Source organism: Hyperolius riggenbachi, chromosome 1 (genome assembly GCF_040937935.1).
Source record: "Hyperolius riggenbachi isolate aHypRig1 chromosome 1, aHypRig1.pri, whole genome shotgun sequence".
NCBI lineage: Eukaryota > Metazoa > Chordata > Amphibia > Anura > Hyperoliidae > Hyperolius > Hyperolius riggenbachi.
Genome location: NC_090646.1, coordinates 419,611,116 through 419,631,844, shown reverse-complemented (window position 1 = coordinate 419,631,844; position 20,729 = coordinate 419,611,116). Strand labels below are relative to the sequence as shown.

At 41.5% G+C, this 20,729-nt stretch overlaps 1 protein-coding gene across 1 annotated transcript in view; it reads left to right on the top strand.

The window, feature by feature from the left end:
- Positions 1-20,729, top strand: part of TRPM6 (transient receptor potential cation channel subfamily M member 6) — a 194,711-nt gene that overhangs the window by 165,746 nt on the left and 8,236 nt on the right. The window contains exons 35-36 of the mRNA XM_068242291.1: positions 3,369-3,420; positions 16,418-16,524. Of these exons, the coding sequence (XP_068098392.1) occupies positions 3,369-3,420; positions 16,418-16,524 (159 nt within the window). The remainder of the gene's footprint in view (positions 1-3,368; positions 3,421-16,417; positions 16,525-20,729) is intronic.

The window sequence follows — 20,729 nt, the reverse complement described above, 5'->3', positions numbered from 1 at the left end:
CTTTTGCCAAGCAAATTATACTGGCTCCCTTGTTTGATTTGCTGTATGCCTCTTTTTTGGGACTTACTGTAAATAAATTAAGTGATCATATTGCATGCTTGTGTATATGAAGTGTTAGAATGCTGTGTTTTTATACTCCATACATGTATTCATCATTTGAACAACATCATTGATCAAATGAACAAGAGATTATTGATGTGCTTCTACTTTTATCATTTAGTAATGTAAAAGTACAGTATCTGTTATGAAGGATTGTGGCAGGTTTACTTTAAAGCTGTTCATTTTTCTATATTCTCTTTCTCAAGAGAAATTGTAAACTGGATGTACCCAAGATATACAGCAGATGTCTCTGTCTCTCTTTAAAGGATTTTATAGCACAGCAGCTTTATCTGGCTTTCCATATTTAAATCCAGTGTGGCTTTTTACAATGATACACTGTTCAGACTTTCGTCTATATGCTGTCTATTGTCTGTATGGTTTGAAGTACATATCAGAACAAAAACACCATTTGGCGTTTAAAAGCATTTGCAATGCATTTTGTGAGCTTTGCAGACTTCACTTAGAATTCCCCAAGATATAATCCAGCTCTAATATCACACTTCAGCTTCAGTTCTCTTCAATATGAGAGGATGACACTTTCCATGTTCAATTGTTGTGCACAAATAAATCATTGTGTAATATGAGATTAAAGTGATCTCAACTTCAATCTGAGTACAGTTTGCTGAATGAGGGAGCAAAGGGATGGAAATTCTTTTTGGCCACTTACACAACATCCAGAACATTAAAAATAATAATTATCTAGCAGATCAGTGCCCATTGGGGCAGAGTTCTTGTTTTGGAGGTCATGTTTTTAGGGAATTGATGGAGTGTATAAGGTTCAAAGAGACCGGCAGTATAAGGAAGTATGATGTGCAGGAAGGGCTCATGTGCACTGAGACAAAGGATACACAGAGGGGTTTTTCTGATATGGGTGTTGTAGTACAGAAAATAATGAGGAACAGCAGACTGAAAAATAGTGAAATATATGGCACATAAAGAGGGATAAGGTGTAATGAGGAATGACATAAAACGAGCACTGAGTTAAAGAGGCACTGTAGTGATATATAGTAAAATGCAGACAGTTATTCTGAATACGCACTTTTACATAAATGTTTTCTGGTTTCAGCATCAGAAACACTTCCTATTTCTGTATATTGGTTATACTCCTACTCAACCCAGTGATGTTAGCCTAGGCTTTTTAGCTATTAGAAATTCTCTTCCTAGAGCATTCTGGGAGACCTGGTACATTTCATTTTTACTACAGTTCCTCTTCAAGGCATTCACAAAGCAATGCTCAGCTATCGCTATAGTGCATTACTTTTCAGGCGATGGCTGCAGCGATCACTAACAAATATCTGGCTGGTAACATGGTTTTGGTGGGTAACATACTTGGAAGACATCAATGCAACATCCATGCAATGTGAAATAAATATGTTATTAATACTTAATTATTTATTCCTAAAATGTTGTTATTATTACAAATTGCAAGTCGCATTAACCCCTTAATTATACAAACAGGGAGGGTGGCAAGGTGGCAACAGCTAATGAGTGTGGGGCTCCACTTTTAGGCCAGTACCATCGTACATGGCTTTTAATACTGTGGACAGTACTTTTAAATGTCTAAAAAAGGACACCCACACAGTGGGAAAAAAATATTTTAGCGACCTAAACGCCCTTGATATTTAGAAAATTTTAAAATAGAGTATCGGAATCCATGTCTATTTTCCAATCTTTTTTTTATCTATATATGTTTTTGTTCTATACTGTAATTATTGTTTGCTTAATGAACACCACCCACCATCCTGCCCAATGACTTCTTGGTGCAGACTGGCTGCAGTCCTCCAGTTTGTCTTTTGTTTAACTCAGTTAAACCTATATATAACACCATGATACATTTGGAAAGAACAGCTTTAACAATCTTTTTTAATTGTTTTTAAATGTTATAAAGAATGACAGTGCTCCTCCACTTCACTGTTCCTCTAGGAGAAATAACTGCACATGGTGCATTACTGTTGTAACAAGGCAATCACAGCACACCACCAGTGACAAGTGATTCACATGTGCTCCACTCAGTGTCTTCCATGCTATTAGTCCCCTTCAGTGTATCAGCTCACCAGATGTTAACCACCCCATCAGGTGGGTCTAGCGCTTTAACCAGTAATCCAAACTGATTGCCAATCCAAGGGAACAACAATGCTTTATTCCAGTATCCACATGTACAAAGATAAAAACATAAAATCCATCATAGCGTAAAATGTTAAAATCAGATTAAACAGCCCAAGCTTTTCAGTGCATTCATGTATGTAGGTGAAAAACGCACCTATCAGATCAATGCCCAGTGATGTCTGCTTTTCTCCTGTGGCTCCGACGTCCCATCCCCAACGCAATCAGCGACGCGGGTCTGCTTGTTGGTGCTATACCGGCCGGTATCTTCTCCTTCCTGTCTGCTGACATCAGACACACCTGGCTATGCCCTTGCTGCAACTATATTGATAGCGAACACTCTGGACATTGTATCATGACATATGAGGTCTTGGATACATTGAATCCAGAAAAAGTTTGTAATTGGCTGGCCCAATTTGTTTTAGTTATCTGTAATTGTTTTTAAAGTTTGAGCTGCTTTTACCTGTTTATAAACCAGTAATAATTCATAAGATATGTAATTAATTCTACATTCCTATTTTCACTATATTATGTTTTAAAGGCACTGTTTGATAGTGACAGTATCTGTTCATAAATAAGCATAAACTGCTTCTCACTGACTTCACCACCCAACAGGGAGAGCAGAGATTATATTTTAGATATAGGGATGAGAATACAATGGCCAGAGAGGGGGGAGTTAGGCTGAGGGAGCAGAATATTATTAAGCACCGGGGAGTTGTGTAAGGTTTAGTGGAGGAGAATAGCATTTAGAGACAGAGGAAGGAAGGTAGTGTTAGGCTTGGAGGTGGGAATAGTTTAAACTGCCAAGGTTGGGGAGTTTAAGGCTTAGGGGTGAGTTAAATAGTGATTGTCTGCTTTTGCTGACATCTGGACTGCATGGAGCTAGGCTGTCACTTCAGTGGTGAAAACACACAGCGCTGAGCCGTCTTAACTAAAGAGTGTGGCGCTGCAAATACTTTTTTTTAGCAGCCGAGGGATGAATATATAAGCTAGTATTTATCATTGGTTTAAAAATAGACTTCTATATATTCATCGTACTCATCTAGTGAGAGCCCTTCACTGCCTCACAGTACATTTCATTCATTGACAGGTCTGCATTGATCACTGACTAGCGAGTGATTTTTACTTTTATGAACTGAGTATATTTTCCTTGGTTTTCCTTACAGGTGTTGGGGAAAATCTTACAGATCCATCTGTTATTAAACCGGAAGACAAGCAGTAAGTTAAATCTTATTTACAAGCTGCTCCTCTGAAAATACAAAAGCCGATGTAGCGTTCAGGAGATTGTCTGTCCATCTGTCCTCATCATGCTGGGTTTTCTCTGCAGATTGCAGCCTTTCACATCAGAGACTGCACGTCTTAATCCATTGTTAAACAAGCCCAATATATTTAAAGGCGTTTTCCAGTTTGAGTAATTGGAACAATTGAAAGGGTAATCAGCCAGAACATCTATATTTGCACATTATAGAATGGGAGAATAACACAGCCACACACACAAATTAGTACAGCAGCCGTGAAATTACTGCTGTTATTTTTCTTTTCCAGCACTGTAGCAGACACATTCTGCTATATCGGAGATTGTTTGATTTCATGAGTGTCGTTTTATTTGTGAGCAGAAGCAAGTTGTGCTCAGTGAACGGAATTGCAGTGCCTCGTGGGAACTCTCATCTGGTATCTGAGGGAGAGATGAGATTGCACCCCGGGACCCCTCTGAGCTGGAGATGAGCTGTTGTTGTGTATACCACTTTGTTACTGTACTAATTAAATAGTTTCCACTTGTGTTGCGTGAAATCACAACATTCCCAGAGAGTCTGCGCTTTCTAGCTAAAGACAATGCACATTACATGAATGACAGCAGAAGAAGAATTTCATTTCATGTGCCAGATCCTGCCTAAAGAATAGCACATTCATAAGCTTGCAGCATTGTTCAGAAGTGTATGTATCAGTTATTGCGTCAATGTGTCTTCAATCTTTGTAGCACTAATAAAGCTTAGAAATTCAATCACCATAGCCAAACAGCACAACTGGGCTGCACTGAGACATTTCATAACATTGCGTTATTGTTATTTTAAAGCAAACCTGAAGCGGAAAAAAGTATATTACGAATTGTATGTGTAGTACAGATAATGAATAGAACATTAGCGGCAAAGAAGAGTCATATTTTTATTTACAGATATATAGATTTTTTTTTTTATAACATTGCATCATTCTGTCATATTTGCAGTTTAGAAACCACACTCTGTCTTTTAAGCTATAAAACAAAGCAGAACTAAATTACCTGCAGTAAAATCATATCTCAAGCTGTCTCTCAGGCCAGGGTCCCACTTGGCAGAATCTCATGCATTTTCCACTATGTGCTATGGGGAAAACGCATGTGATTCTGCTAAGTGCGACTCTGTTTCTTGGCTGTTTAATCAGTTCACCACTTAGGGGGTTTTCCCTTTATCCAGAGCGAGTTTCACCTTTCAGCGCTCCTCCCATTCATTCGCCTATTACTTTATCACTACTTAGCACAATGAAATGATCTATATCTTGGGGTTTTTTGCCACTAATTAGGCTTTCTTTGGGTGATACATTTTGCAAAGGTTTATTTTATTCTGAATACATTTTAATGGGAATAATGAGAAAAAAATCTAAAAAATTAATTCTCATTTTTCGGCCATTATAGTTTTTAAAAAATACATGCTACTGTAGATAAAAGCTGCCTATTTGTCCCAGTTATTACAATGTTTAATTTATATCCCTAGTACAATATTTTAATTGGAAATAAAGGTGTATTTTTTTAGTTTTGCGTCCCTCAAGCCCTTAAAAAAGTTGAGTCCCTATGGTAACTATTTATGTTTTTTTAAAATGTCATTTTATATATATATATCTTGGGATGTAACTATGGGGGAGTGGGGGAGATGAGGGGTTAATTTGAGTATAATGGATATTTATGTATAAGTGTGTAATTTAATGTGTGTATGGTGTATTTTTACTATTTGGCCACTACATGTCCCCCCACTTAATCTTCCTGTGCATAGTGTTAGTACGCTAACAGGAAGTAATGTGTGAATGATTTTACTTTTTGGTTGTCAATGACGATGGCATCTCATTGTTGCCAGTGGTCATTGATCACAGGCACTTAAATAGGTTCACTGATCTGTGTACTAATGGGCGGAGAAATGAATTTTGAGCAGTCTGCCCATGTAGAACATGGATGTTTTGCATCTTAAGACGAATGCATTGGTGCAGAAGAAATACCCTTATTAAACGACTATGCCCATGCTTGAACTGAACTTCATCTATGATACCTTATAGGCATCAGTATATCTGGATGAACAGATTTTTAGTATACTTAGGAAGCTGAACAACACTCAGGCTTTTATCTGTTTCCTGGAGACCTGTACTTCCAATGTACCCTTCTATAGTAGTGATAGAAGGGTGTTCACTGTTGCAGTAATCCTTTTAGGCCTGATTTACACTACACAGAAAATTACTGCATCCAAGAGCAGCTGATTGACTGACATGCGTACAGATGCTGTGGAAGCAAACCTGTGCATTTCTAGGACGAGAAATATAGATACCTGTTCTCTTGTGCTCCTCCACCTTCCTGATTTAGTGGTTGGACCCCATGCAGTTTGCGGCCATGCTCCCGTACATGAATGAGTGCTGCCGCACTGTGCAGGCATAGAACAGCTTACACCTGTACAGTAATACAGAGCCGCCTCTTGGGCTTGGTGGAAAAAGCCAAGCCCCTTTGGCTCTGTGTTTCTGCACAAGCACAAGCTGTCTGTGCCTGCACAGTGCAGCCGAGCTCCATCATCAAGCCCTTGTTAGCGGGCTTCTAGATTATGCTTCATACATGTCCATTGTGAACAGATCTGCTGTCTCCATTGTGGTGAGTGGAACACACCGTTGTACAGTACACTATAATTCCAGACACCAGACGTGTAATTCAAGCATCCAATGCATGGGACACAACAGTCTTTGGTAACCAGGGTTCTGTGCCAAGGACAGTGACAGCACATCCACTGTCACCGAGAATGGCAGAAATCTGATGAATTGTGATCCAAGCCTCAGTGGGGAATTGCCGTTTCCTACTTAATCTGAGAATTTCCAGGCATTATTGCCCTAAAACCTGTCAGCATCAAAGGTCAGGAATGAGTATAACTTCACTTCTCTCTTCCCCACTAGACATTTTTATAAGAAGGAAGGAGAACAATATGCGTTAATGTGTTCCACAGAATATTTAGATGTGCTTTAAAGGGGAACTGAAGAGAGAGGTATATAGAGGCTGTCATGTTTATTTCCTTTTTAATCAATACCAGTTGCCTGGCAGCCCTGCTGGTCTATTTCTCTGCAGTAGGATCTGAATAAAACCAGAAACAAGCATGCAGCTAGTCTTGTCAGATCTGACTTTAAAGTCTAAACCACTGAAACACCTGATCTTCTGTATGCTTATTCAGGGGCTATGGCTAATAGTATTAGAGGCAGAGGATCAGCAGGGCTGCCAGGCAACTGGTATTGCTTAAAAGGAAATAAACATGACAGCCTCCATACACCTCTCTCTTCAGTTCCCCTTTAATGGCTAAAACAATACACCGTTTCAGGGGTGTCTAGTCTCTCCTGCAGCTCCTGTGTATGCAATGAGCAAGCTCAACTCCAAGTGTACTTTGGTTCTGTTGCCCTGGCCATTTACCTTTTAGCAGTATTGGAAAGTATTCCCCCACATCCTCCCTTTCCTTTTCCCTGCTTGCATGATGCAGAAAAGTCTGCTATCAATAGTCGTGTATCTTTTTTTGCCAAGTCCACTAGTTGCTTGATATTTTGCCAGCCATGATTCCAGGGCTAGATCTTCCTGAGAACGTTTCCCCACGTGCCCTTCTGCTACTAAGTAACCTTTGTGGGATTGCCAGTGATAAGCACCTTACTGAACAAGCATGAAAAGAAGAGTAAAAATGTTTCCTTTGTGAATCAGGACATTTTGTTTCTATGTCATATACTGTAAATATAATGTGCCATTTTTTTAGACTCAAATATAAGTCAGCCCAGGAAGGAAAGTTAATGGTTGCAAATGGGGACCGTGAGTGTCATTGACTGTACTTGGGGACCAGGAGGGCTTAATGACTTCACTTGCTAACCAGGAGGGGTTAAGGGCTACACTACATTAAAGGGAATCTGAAGTGAAAATAAACTTATGATATAATGATTTGTATGTGCAGTACAGCTAAGAAACTTTAGCAGCAGAGATATGAGTCTAATAGTGTTTCCAGTACAGGAAGAGTTAAGAAACTCCAGTTGTTATCTATGCTTATCTGAGCTCCCCAACTTTCAAAGTCGCAGGGAGCTCTGTTATCTCAACTGTCTGTCACTGTATTTTTTTTTCTGCAGAGTAAAGCTCCTTTGAAATCATTTAGAATGCTGAGTGTAGTGTGTAAATTGCAAATATTAGAGAATGATGCAATGTTATAGAAAAAACTATATTACTGAAAATAAAAATATGAGAATATTTTCTTCGCAACTAATGTCCTGTTATCCGTACTACACATACAATTCATTATAGCATCATTTTTTTTCGCTTCAGTGTCACTTTTAGTATTGCAGCCATTAACACCTTGTGGTCCTCAAGTGCAGCATCATCTTGGTAATCAGAGCAGCCAGTATTGATCACCCACCCCCCCTTGGTACTCAGTGTGAAGCTTGCACAGAATTAACAATCCCTCTAAGACCCGATTCACACTTGCACTGATGAAAAATTGGTCCATGTAATCAGTTTTTAAAGAACAAGCGACACCCATGCTAAAACCTAGAAATAAAAATCACATATATAAGTAGATAAATACTACTTCTACTTACATAACAGATGTATTGTGCTATCCACGTAATGATTCCTGTGAATTTTACAAAGGAAAAGTGGAAAATCCACACATCTTTCCAAGCTAATGCTGACATCATATCCTCCCTGTCTCTTGTTTTCCCCCCTCCTTTCTCTTGCTCATTGTGTATTCATTAGCTGCCCTCCTCCCAGAGTCTTTTTTATTTACACATCCAATCACTGAGTCACCTCAGCCTTGCTTGTAAACACAAGTGATCAGCTAGGCAGGGAAATAAATGGAAGAGGAGGAATATATTATAGATACAAAGAACTCCCAGCATTCAAAAGAACTCCCAGCATTCAACTTTTTGGCACTGTTTGGCACTAGGGCCAGTGCTCCTAAAGTATGTGATAATTCCAAAACATAACAGCAAAAAAAGTTTTGCAAGTTTTTTAAATGCAGAATTAGCATCTTTATCACTTAATACACTCAGACCAGTTGCTGTTGAAATTTGATGTTTATGATGACTATACCGCTTTAACCCTCCTGGCGGTATAAAAAAATACGCCAGGAGGCAGCGCGGCAGTTTTTTTTAAATTTTTTTTTTCTATATCATGTAGCGAGCCCAGGGCTCGCTACATGATAGCCGCTGCTCAGCGGCATCCCCCCGCCCTCTTCGATCGCCTTCGGCGATCTCCGATCAGGAAATCCCGTTCAAAGAACGGGATTTCCTGGAGGGCTTCCCCCGTCGCCATGGCGACGGGCGGGATGACGTCACCGACGTCACTGACGTCGGGTCGTCATTGGGAGTCCCGGGCCACCCCTCGGCGCTGCCTGGCACTGATTGGCCAGGCAGCGCACGGGGTCTGGGGGGGGGGGGGCGCGCGCCGCACCGCATAGCGGCGATCGGGCGCGCGGCGGCGATCGGGGTGCTGGCGCAGCTAGCAAAGTGCTAGCTGCGTCCAGCAAAAAAAAAATTAAACAAATCGGCCCAGCAGGGCCTGAGCGGCACCCTCCGGCGGCTTACCCCGGAGGGTGCCGCCAAGAAGGTTAAAGGAAGTCTGAAGTGAAATGTTCCCCCGCTTCCTTGTTGGCAGTCTACGATCCATGGGTTGTAGACTGCTTACTTCTGGGTTGGGGTGACTTCCGGAGCCTTCGGAAGCACTCGGGCTTCTGCACACATGCGACGGCCCTCTCTGGTGCACTGCCACATGCACAGTACAGAGGCACCGGTCTTCGGTAACCCTAGTGCTTCTGAAGTCTCCTGCAGTGGGGGAGTCAAATGGAGGAGCCTGCAGGAAGACAAGGACACTATGACAGGAAGTTTCTATGGAACCCAGAGCCTTCCCTCTCCTTAGGTGACTATCTATTTTGTATTAAGGCTTCAGACTTGCGTTAAAAGGTATCAGTTTTCCATCTGTGACCCTCCATTCCATTAGCTCACGGTCAATGAGACGAACGCGTTGATCAGTATAAATCGCTGCAGACCCAAACTTGCGGCACATTTAGCCAAATGGGCCAAACGGATCAGTTCTAATGTAGCAATGTGAATGGATCCCATGGATTAGTATAGGATCATTCTGCCTACCAAACAACTGAACCTTTTCCAAAGATTTCTTATAGATGTTTGCCAATCGTATCTAAATACCACCTCACTACTTAGCAAGTGACAAAGTAGTTAAAGAGGCATCTGCAAAATCATACACTGATTGCTGTCTCATGCACATATAAATTTTTATTACTGCCTTAGCTGCTTGATACTGAATCACCTCACATTAAAATCACATACATTTAAAATCACTACCTGGCCAGGAGCGCTCTCAATTCATGTGTGGGACCAGACCCATGTATATATGTTGCGTCATCGCCCGGCCTAAGCCTATGCATAAAACGCTTAACACCACATGGGTCAATATGGTCCTCAGCCCACCACCGCTACACCCTGCACACTGTGCGCCGCTGATTCAAACAACACACTCGCTGCACGGGATATATATCCTCAAAAGGATGGCTCAATACGGAAGTCCGCCTCGGAGGGATTTGACTTGGTATACATATAGAGATCCACCTCGTGGAACACACTGGGGCCTGCTATCCATCTAATCTTGGCTGAACAAGTAGCGTCACAGAAAAGCTTGCGGTACTTGCGCGTTTAGAAGGCGGACTCCAGTCCGCTTGGCTTCCAGACTACAGTGCACTGAGTCACTTGTTCACGTAGATGTCTCCAATGTCGCTCTCCTCAGAGGATGATTATCTCCTGGATATTGAGGTCGATATTGATTCAGCCTTCCAGGCAGAGATTCCTGACAGTAAACAGGAAGTGGTCCGAACTAGTACTGATAAAAACAAAGATTTAGGTCCCCTGTTTAGGGAACATAAGCGATTAACTTTAAAATCACTACGGAGGAGGTGGAACATAGCCACTTTGAAATCCTATATAAGGGCACGGGTGGTTCCATGGGGCATCAGGGAGCGCATCATCCCGGCTGATCATTTGAGAACGGAGAGATTCATGACAGTGTGGAAAGAAGGATGTATAGAGAGAGGATTAATTATAATGAAAATGATAGTTGAAGAAGAGAGCCTACAGAATGAAGACCTAAAAGCAGAGATTGAAACAAGTAGACTTAAACTAGAACCGTTCAGTGAATGTAAAGAATTTGAGAAACTAAACAGTCAGTTAAAAATAGAGGTAGAAAAAAGCCAGAAAAAGATTAAGAGAGAAAAACAGACCAAATTTCAGGAAGACGTAACAAGTTGGAATCAGGGGGAATTTTTTTAAGTGTGATCGAGGAAGACCTAGAAATCGGTCCATGAGTAGACGACGTCCAAGGGATCCAAGTGCAGGGTCCGTTGGCTCCCAAGGTGCTGATATTGTAGGAAAAACAACGGTGGTTTTTTTAGATCAGGACACAGATATAGAAAACGAGGAAGACGCGGTACAGGGAGAAGAGGAAGGGAGCCCAAGGGGAAAGGTGAAGGGGATTCTGAGGCAGGACTCCCAGAAGGAGGTAGGGAAACAAAAGAAGGAGGCGACAGAAAGGAGAGTGCAACCAGTCAGGAAACAAAACAAATAGAGTCAAATAACGTTATGAATCTCACCTCTCTTGACTTTAGCCCGGATGTGTACTCTCTCCTGTCACGTGGACTCTCCTTTGCCCCAGCAACAAAAAGTGACCCTTTTTAGGTATATAAAGATCTTTGTTTCTTTTTGAGACGCGTACAGCTCTCCCTCACATATGGTGGCACTGGTAATGAAATACAGACTCCCGAAGAAGTTCCCCCTCTCTTGGATAGTATAGGCGACAGAGAGGCACTCATGGCCCTTGAAAGCTTATTTGATGAAGCAGGCCCATTGGCTTCTGAGACCCTCGACTGGGGTGAGATCCTCAATCCTTTACCAGTCAATGTTAAAATCAAGTCTAAATTGATGCCACAACTATCACATCGCTTATCCACATTTAAGGAATTAGTTTGTAGAGATTTCCACAAATTACATTGGGTCCCCAACAGTCGTGAGAAAAATCTCACTAAGGGGGAGGAGCAGGCTCTTGAATATTTGAGAAATGTACCTGAGGTAACAATCAAACCCAGTGACAAGGGCGGAAATGTTGTTCTATTAACTACAGAGTACTATGTTGAGGAGTGCCTGAGGCTACTGGGCGATGAGAATACATATTTGAAGTTGAGGTCTGATCCTTTTCTGGCCATTAAGCTAAGGGTAAACCAATTAATGGATGATGGCCGTGATCGGGGCGTTGTGTCAAAAAATGAATATGATTTTTGTTGGGTGAATACTTACCGCATACCGGTGTTTTATATGATACCCAAGGTACATACAAATTCCACACGCCCCCCCGGCCGCCCCATCGTTTCTGGAAATGAGGGACCTCTTGAAGGGTTGGGGAAGTACCTAGACCTCAAACTTAAGAATATGGTTGAAATGCTGCCATCATATGTGAGGGACACTGGTGATGCCCTGCGGGCATTAAGCTCGATTAAGGTGCACGAGAATGATTATATCGCAAGTATTGACGTAGAATCTCTCTACACCTCTATTCCAAACGAGGTGGGAATTGCAGCCACGGCCTTCTTTCTCAAAGAACATTTCCCAGAGTCAGTCCAACATAATCAATTTATTTGTGATGCCCTAGACTTGGTGTTGAGCCTAAACTGTTTCGCTTTTGATGGTCGGTTCTATCGCCAGATCAGGGGCACGTCGATGGGGGCGTCCTGTGCCCCAGCTTATGCCTGCTTACATCTGGGGCTCTGGGAGCGGCAGGACGTGTACCCCCTGGACCTCTTCCGGAGCCATGTGGTGCTCTGGTTGAGGTTCATAGACGACGTGCTCCTGGTCTGGCGAGGTACTGAATCTGAGCTAGCTGAGTTTGTGGACAGATTGCAGTGTAATGCTAGGAATATACACCTGACCTACCAGTATGATAAGGAGTCCCTGTCTTTCCTCGATTTGATGATTAAAAAACAAGATGGGGTGCTCACAACGTGCACTTATCGCAAACCGACTGCAGGAAATACCTTGCTGCACTTTTCTAGTTTTCATCTCCCTTCACAAAAAAGAGCTATACCTAAGGGACAGTTCACACGAATTAAACGTAATTGTTCATTGGGCGAAGATTACAATAGAGAATCTGATGATCTTAGGTCTCGATTCTTAGAGCGGGGATACCCTGAACCAATCATTGAAGAGGCAATTGGCGCCTTGGCAGAAAAGGAGAGGGAATCTCTGATTAAGGCAAAGATAAAAAAGAAAAAAATCCCTGGTTCAAGGGATGAGGTAATAAGGTTTGTGTCAGACTTTGGGCCTCATTGGTTTGATCTACAGAAATCCTTCCAAAAACATTGGCATGTCCTCATGCTAGACAATGAAATAAAAAACCGTGTGGGTGAAAGACCTTTCATGACGGCACGGAAAGCAAAAAATCTAAAAGATCGCTTGGTGAGGTCAGAGTTCCAATCCTCACAGCCTGCGACATGGTTGGATAGATATCCTGAGAGAGAGGGGATGTTCCCCTGTGGGTCATGTGTTAATTGCAGGTATGTGGAGAGGACAAAAACCTTTACCAATTATGACGCTACGATGTCGTTCGACATACGTGATAGCATAAATGACCCGGGTTGAGTTACAATTTATATTATCAGATGCCCCTGCAATCTCCTATATATAGGTAAAACAAAAAATCGGTTAAGCAAGCTTATTGGTGACCATATTGGAAACATCCGCAATCAAGACCTAGACAGCCCCCTTGGGAAACATTTTAAGGATTACCATGATGGCAGACCTGATGGCCTGACATTTAAGGGTATAATTAAACAACGTATTCCCTTTAGAGGCGGCGATATCGAAAAGGATCTGTGCAAGATTGAACAAACCTGGATTTATCGTCTAGGAACATTAACACCTAGAGGCTTGAACACTGATTTAAATCTGGCATACTTCCTGTAGCAGTGATGATCCACTTCTTTGTGCTGATGCGGAAATGTCAAAAATTTGGAAAATCAATATATAAATAATGATCAGAGTATCATTGCTATACATCATTGCCACTGAAGCTATCCCCAAAAAAAAGACATTGGAGTATAATGAATGAGCATGGATATAGCATATCTCTCCTTGTTGCTAGCTACCACCCCCGCTATCAGGAAATGTGAATCAATGGAGGCACTTGTTGCCATGGAGAAGAGAAGCTGGAGGTGGAGCTTTGAGTCAATGAATATAAGAGGAGAGAGGCTTAGACCTTCCGCTATCCGCTACCTTGAAAAAGCCCCGTGGGCGGGGCGAAACGCGTCGGTAGGCGTGGCTACCGCAGGAGTGCTCGCGCTGGCCTTCCACGTGCAAATGCCGGCACGCTGAGCGATACTCCACACCGCCGGGATCCCCAGCTGTATCAAGCAAGAGACATAAGCCAGGAACCAGGAGATAATCAGCCTCTGAGGAGAGTGACATTGGAGACATCTACGTGAACAAGTGACTCAGTGCACTGTAGTCTGGAAGCCAAGCGGACTGGAGTCCGCCTTCTAAACGCGCAAGTACCGCAAGCTTTTCTGTGACGCTACTTGTTCAGCCAAGATTAGATGGATAGCAGGCCCCAGTGTGTTCCACGAGGTGGATCTCTATATGTATACCAAGTCAAATCCCTCCGAGGCGGACTTCCGTATTGAGCCATCCTTTTGAGGATATATATCCCGTGCAGCGAGTGTGTTTGAATCAGCGGCGCACAGTGTGCAGGGTGTAGCGGTGGTGGGCTGAGGACCGTATTGACCCATGTGGTGTTAAGCGTTTTATGCATAGGCTTAGGCCGGGCGATGACGCAACATATATACATGGGTCTGGTCCCACACATGAATTGAGAGCGCTCCTGGCCAGGTAGTGATTTTAAATGTATGTGATTTTAATGTGTGGTGATTCAGTATCAAGCAGCTAAGGCAGTAATAAAAATTTATATGTGCATGAGACAGCAATCAGTGTATGATTTTGCAGAAGTCTATGTGGTGGTCTGTTGCTGGCTCCTAGTCTAGTAGCACAAATTAAAACAGGTGGCTCTCCAGTTCCTTCAAGTTAATGTGTAGTAGTTAAAGAGGCACTGTAGTATTTATAGTAGAATGGAGTAAATTATTCAGGATACCCACTTTTATGGTAATTTTCCTGGTTTCAACATTAGAAACGCTTCCTATATCTATTTATTGCTGTATAATGGTATGCAGCCTCACCTTTCCCTTGAAGTTTAACCTAGGCTGTTTAGCTATGCATAATTCTCCTACTAAATCATTTTGGGAGAACAGACATTATTTTCATTGGCTTTGGAACTCTCAGAACCAAATATTCCACAGAGATCACCTGACAGGAGATGTCGCCACCTGTGGTAAATTTTAGAATGTAAAACAGGGTAAGGAAAGATTTTGCAATGGCCAAACACTTACTAAATAATTAATAAATACATATTGTACAATTTTATTAATTAGGTTATTTTCACTACAGTCACTACAATACAATTTTATTAATTAGGTTATTTTCACTACAGTCCCTATTTAACAAAGCATACTATCAACCTCAAAGAGGAACTCCAGTGAAAATAATGTAATAAGAGTGCTTCATTTTTACAATAATTAGGTATAAATGATTTAGTCAGTGTTTGCGCACTGTAAAATATTTTAAATCCCTGATTTACATTCTGACATTTATTACATGGTGACATTTTTACTGTTGGCAGGTGATGTAGCTGCTGCATGTTTTTTTGGCAGTTGGAAACAGCTGTAAACACAAGCTATTTCCCACAATGCAACAAGGTTCACAGACAGGAAACTGCCAGGAGTACCATGGTCCTCAGAGTTTCTTTTGGGAGGGGTTTCACCACAATATCTGTCATACAGCGCCCCCTGATGGTCTGTTTGTGAAAAGGAATAGATTTCTCATGTAAAAGGGGGTATCAGCTACTGATTGGGATAAAGTTAAATTTTTGGTTGGAGTTTCTCTTTAAGTTAATTTGGGACAACATATTTCAAGTGCTTGTTTCTTTGCTGAGGGCTGTCAAATGATTTTAATGGTAAATAATGAAAACATTGAAAAAAAAAACTTGGACAAAAGGTTTATATCTTTGATCTGAATCTCATCATCTGTTCTCTGAATCTGTTATCAAATCTGATCTAGGGACAGACATGACTGATATAAGTGATATCATATGTAAGGTCAGTGACACAAGAACCTGTAATACTGAATAATCCTCATTGTGCAATCTTACAGAGTTGTGTGAATTACAAGACTGACTGATATCACATCTTGGTTACATTATGCACATGAATGTGATTCAAGTCAACAGTTTTCTCAGAGTTACACTTTAAAGGGGACCTGAACCCTTGCACAGGACAGAAGGAAAACTGAGAGAAATCCACCCTGTTTGTATTCTGAGTTTAGCCTGTCTAATCTTCCCTGTGACTAATCACAAGTGTAATTTAATCTCTCAGCTGTGTCAGTTGGCTGCCTCAGCATAGCAGCTAACTGGTAAACACAGGATGTAAACCCTATGTCTGGTTCCATGAAAGGAGGATGTAGACACACTGCAGATTTATTGCAGGATTTGTATCAGTTGTAGCAAAGCAATGTTTTTCTTTAAAGGTCATTATGCTGTTGCTTATCTTTTAGAACAGAGAGGAAGTTCTGAGTTCAGGTCCGCTTTAAGCCAAGCAGCATATTTTACAGGCTGCCCGTCAAGCGGTACTGTTGGTAACTTTTATACATTCAGCTCCTGTAGAAAATCTCCCATTAACCATAACTGGGATTTTCAGCTTTCCTGTCAGATTCAGAGCTTATATATAGTGCCCGAAGTGAAGGAACACAAACTTCACTCTTTCTTGCTAAGGGATTTGCTGACTCTTCTAACACTTCACATTTCTGTCTACAGGTCAAGAGGCATGGTGTTTGGACCAGCCAATTTAGGGGAAGATGCGCTCACAAACTTTGTCTCCAAACACTGCTGCAATTCCTGCTGCAGGAAGCTCAAACTTCCCGGTACATATCAGAATGGTTTGACTTTTTTTTATTAACGTTTTTCTTTTTCCAACCCGTTCATTATGTTGTTGAAATATTTAACTTCTGCTTAATTTTCAGTGCAGTGCTGACATTCTGCTTTCAAGATTATAAAAATATTCTGTGAGGAGTTTAGGAAGGGATTTACTTAAGAGCCGCTCAGAGAGGAGATTAAACAACATTGACACTTTTACATGAAATGAGGCACATGATGAGACAGTCTTTCATTGCTGCTGAGTCTATTAAGTACAGCTGCTGTGTGCCTACCTCTCCGTCCTTGGCCTGTCAATCATTTCTAAGAAGAGGCCTAGTACCGGTGCTGCCATAACCAACCAAGCAACGCAAAATTATATTAAACTGACCCCTACCGTGTCAGAAGGGCTCGCACAGCGTTAACAATCCCACTATTAAACTCTTATCCCCGTCTGTTATTTTAAGTCCCTGCTTCTCTCAGGAGTTTTACTAAGATCATTCGGATGCTATATTCCGTTTATCTTTGCGAGCCAGAGTCATGCAGTCCCACCTTTTCATCAGAGATGCTTGTTAACCTCAAGGGCGTTTGCTGTATGTTTTCATTCTTGTAATTGCAGACTGTTTGAAGTGGGTCTAAGAAATCTAGTTTTTGTTATGCTTTATCTTTTGTGTTATGATCCTCTGAAGAGATGGTTCTAGGGGCAGCGTTCATTACGAGCTGCTCATGCCTTGTACAGTCTGATAAAAGCAACAATTCTGCCTTTCCTTGAAAACAAATACATCCTTTCGCTGGAGAAGAGATTTCGTCATTAGGAAATAGTTTTCTCTCGTTAGCTGTGATTAATGCGTACACTTAGTGCAAACTAAATGAGATTTCTGTTTACAGTAATTATATACAGTCTGAGATTCAACTGTGTGAAATTCAATAGTTCCATTTAGTTTTATTGTATGCCTAAACGAGTGCATCTTAAAAATGAGTAGGAAAAAAAAACATATGTTTAGGTAACTGGTCTATTGTGCAAGCTATTTATGGAAGTACAAAACTGAATCTGTAAGTTTTAGACTGGGTACTCAATGATGTTTGCGGTAACTGCTTATCAAACACCCATAGCTTATCTTGCCATTTGATAGGCTGTTGCCTAAGCATTTAGAAAGCAATTTAATGAGTGTTCCATCTGCCCAACAAACAGCAGATGGTAGAACTGCATTGCAAGCCACTTTCCAAGTGCTGGAGAGAAACACCCAGCTAAGCTTTCTCCTGCACTTAAATGGAAATGGAAATGTAGCAGTTAGCATTTATAGAGGGGTTTCCACTCACAGGACCTGATCTACTAAAACATCTCCAGAGGTTGCTCAGTAGGGATATCGGGGTTCATGCATAAAAGTGCAGTAATATTGCTGTGTGCACACAGCACACATCAATATTACCTTTACTACTGTAGCACGGTGGCGTAGTGGTTAGCGCTCTCGCCTTGCAGTGTTGGGTCCCCGGTTCGAATCTCAGCCAGGTCAACATCTGCAAAGAGTTTATATGTTCTCCCTGTGTCTGCGTGGGTTTCCTCTGGGCACATTGGTTTCCTCCCACATCCCAAAAACATACAGGTAAGTTAATTGGCTTCCCCCTAAATTGGCCCTAGACTGTGATACATGCACTACACGATACATACATAGACATATGACTATGGTAGGGACTAGATGGAGAGCCCCTCTGAGGGATTGTTAGTGACGACAATATACTCTGTACAGCACTGCATAATTTGGCGGCGCTATATAAATACTTAAATAAATACTACTGGCAACATTGTGCTGCAAGTTACGCTTTTAGCGCAACACGCAGTACTCGAGTAGTGTGTGTTGCTATGGTAATGCTTGTTAGTAACAATAACATTTCTATAGCGCTTTTCTCCCATAGGACTCAAAGCACTTAGGTTTTCTCAGATTCAGAAATTGGTTGTATGATGAAGTATTAACACAACAAAAATTATACTTCTGCAAATGCCAAACTGAACAGGTGGGTTTTCAGTCTGAATTTAAACATGTCCAGAGATGGAGCTGTCCTGATCTGCTTTGGTAGAGAGTTCCATAATGTAGGAGCAGCATGACAGAAGGCTCTGGGGCCAAAAGTTTCCAGGTGGACTCTGGGTATGACTAGATCATTAGAACCTGTGGATCTGAGATTGCGGGGACTGCTACACAGCTGCAACATTTCTTTCATGTTTCCAGGGCCCAGATTATGTAGTGATTTAAATGTCAGTAGGCCAATCTTGAATAGGATCCTCCATTTTATAGGTAGCCAGTGAAGGGAGTGCAGTTCTGGTGTTATGTGGCAGTGACGGGGTTGGTTGGTTAACAATCTGGCAGCAGTATTTTCTATCAGCTGTAGGCGGTACATGTCCTTTCTATGGAAGGCCGGTGTAGAGAGCATTACAATAGTCCAGTCGGGATGTAATGAAAGCATGGACTAAGGTTGGCAAATCTTCTGGGGAATGAGGTGCTTGATTTTTGCGATGTTCTTCAGGTGGAAATGGGATGATTTCACCACAGCAGAGATGTGAGTTCTGAAGTTTAAATACCCATCAATTAGAACTCCCAGGCTACGCACATGATCAGAGCTGTGTAGATCTGTGCCTCCTATTCCCAGTGGTGAAGACTGCAGGTGAAGTTGTTTTGTTGTCATGCGCTGCCCTCCGATCATAAGGACTTCAGTTTTATCTGAATTTAGTCTCAGCCAGTTGTCACTCATCCATCGCTGTAGTTCGGGTAGTAACACATGTTACCATAGCAACACCTGTGGTTCCCAAGTACCACAGGTCACGCAAATAGCATAACTCACAGTGCTTTCGTTATTCTACCATGAACATTTTTTTCAACTCCTTCTGTCTTGGTTATCTTACATCTCAAGTAAGTGAAGGAGTTCACACTCTGTATCTTCTTCCTGACCTTTTCAAGGTATTTCAATTACGAATGAAAGTACTCTTGAAAATATGGTAGGAATACGTATCCCTAGCAGGAAAACGCCCCTTGGCGCACTGAGGGTCAATAATTAACTTTTATTCAGTTCAATTAAAATATAAATAGCAGTGCAATACACATATAACATGACAGTACTGTACATTCACGTGTTCATGAATATATATTATATGTGAGCGAGAGGCACGCAGGTGTTGTGTAAGTAGACCTGCTACCCTTCCTTGGTTGCAGGTGTCCACACAGGCCCAATCTATATCACACTGGGAGGATACAAGACTATCCACTCCCTATCAAAAGGGGTAAATACACCTAGCCTGTCTGGGACACCAGAAATGCTCACATACACTTCAGGCAGTTAGGTGAGATGGGTGCATCACCCTCTACACCGCACACAAATCAACATGTTTCACCCGTAAAAGAAAATGAGCTTCATCAGGAGAAAATATACATATATACAGTGATATCTAGTAAAAAATAACAAAAACCCCCACCATAAATCAAAAAACTGCCAGCATAACAGCCCCTGTCAGAATTCTGACAGGGGCAGTTATGCTGGCAGCTTTGGGCCTGTGTGGACACCTGCAACAAAGGAAGGGTAACAGGTTTGCTTACACAACACCTGCGAGCTCCTCGCTCACATATGATATATATTGTGTGTCATTATACTTGAAGACATGAATGTACAGCACTGTCATGTCATATGTATATTGCGCTGCATTGAACTGAAGAAAAGTTAATTTTTAACCTTCAGTGTGCCAAGGGACCTTTCCCGTTAGGGATATGTATTCACAGTATCTATATTTACATTTATGTATTTATTGTCTTTCTGTCGTTAATCTTTAAGACCCTGGCAGATGCTTTTTTCTTCTAATTTAGCAACTTTTCTTATATCTGTCCGAAACACTGTGCAAGCAAAACAATGTCAAGTGCAAATCTATGAGCCACTAGTCCAGCCCTATTGCAATCCTCTTTTACTTGCCATTTTGTTCATAACCTGATCAGCAGCAGAAATAAAGTTGGTGAGACAGTGCAGCCCAGTTGAAATTCTGAATTTACAGTGAATGGGTTACTGAGCTTTTCTTCATGTAAAGCTTCACATGCAAAGCTTTGAACATTTTCTGAATTAGATGTATGATCCCTACTGGCATACTATATTCCTTATGTAACTTTTTTATTTTCTACTTACTTAGTCTAATGCTTTTTCAAAAGCAATTAAAGTAATATGAAATCCATTCTGTCATTAA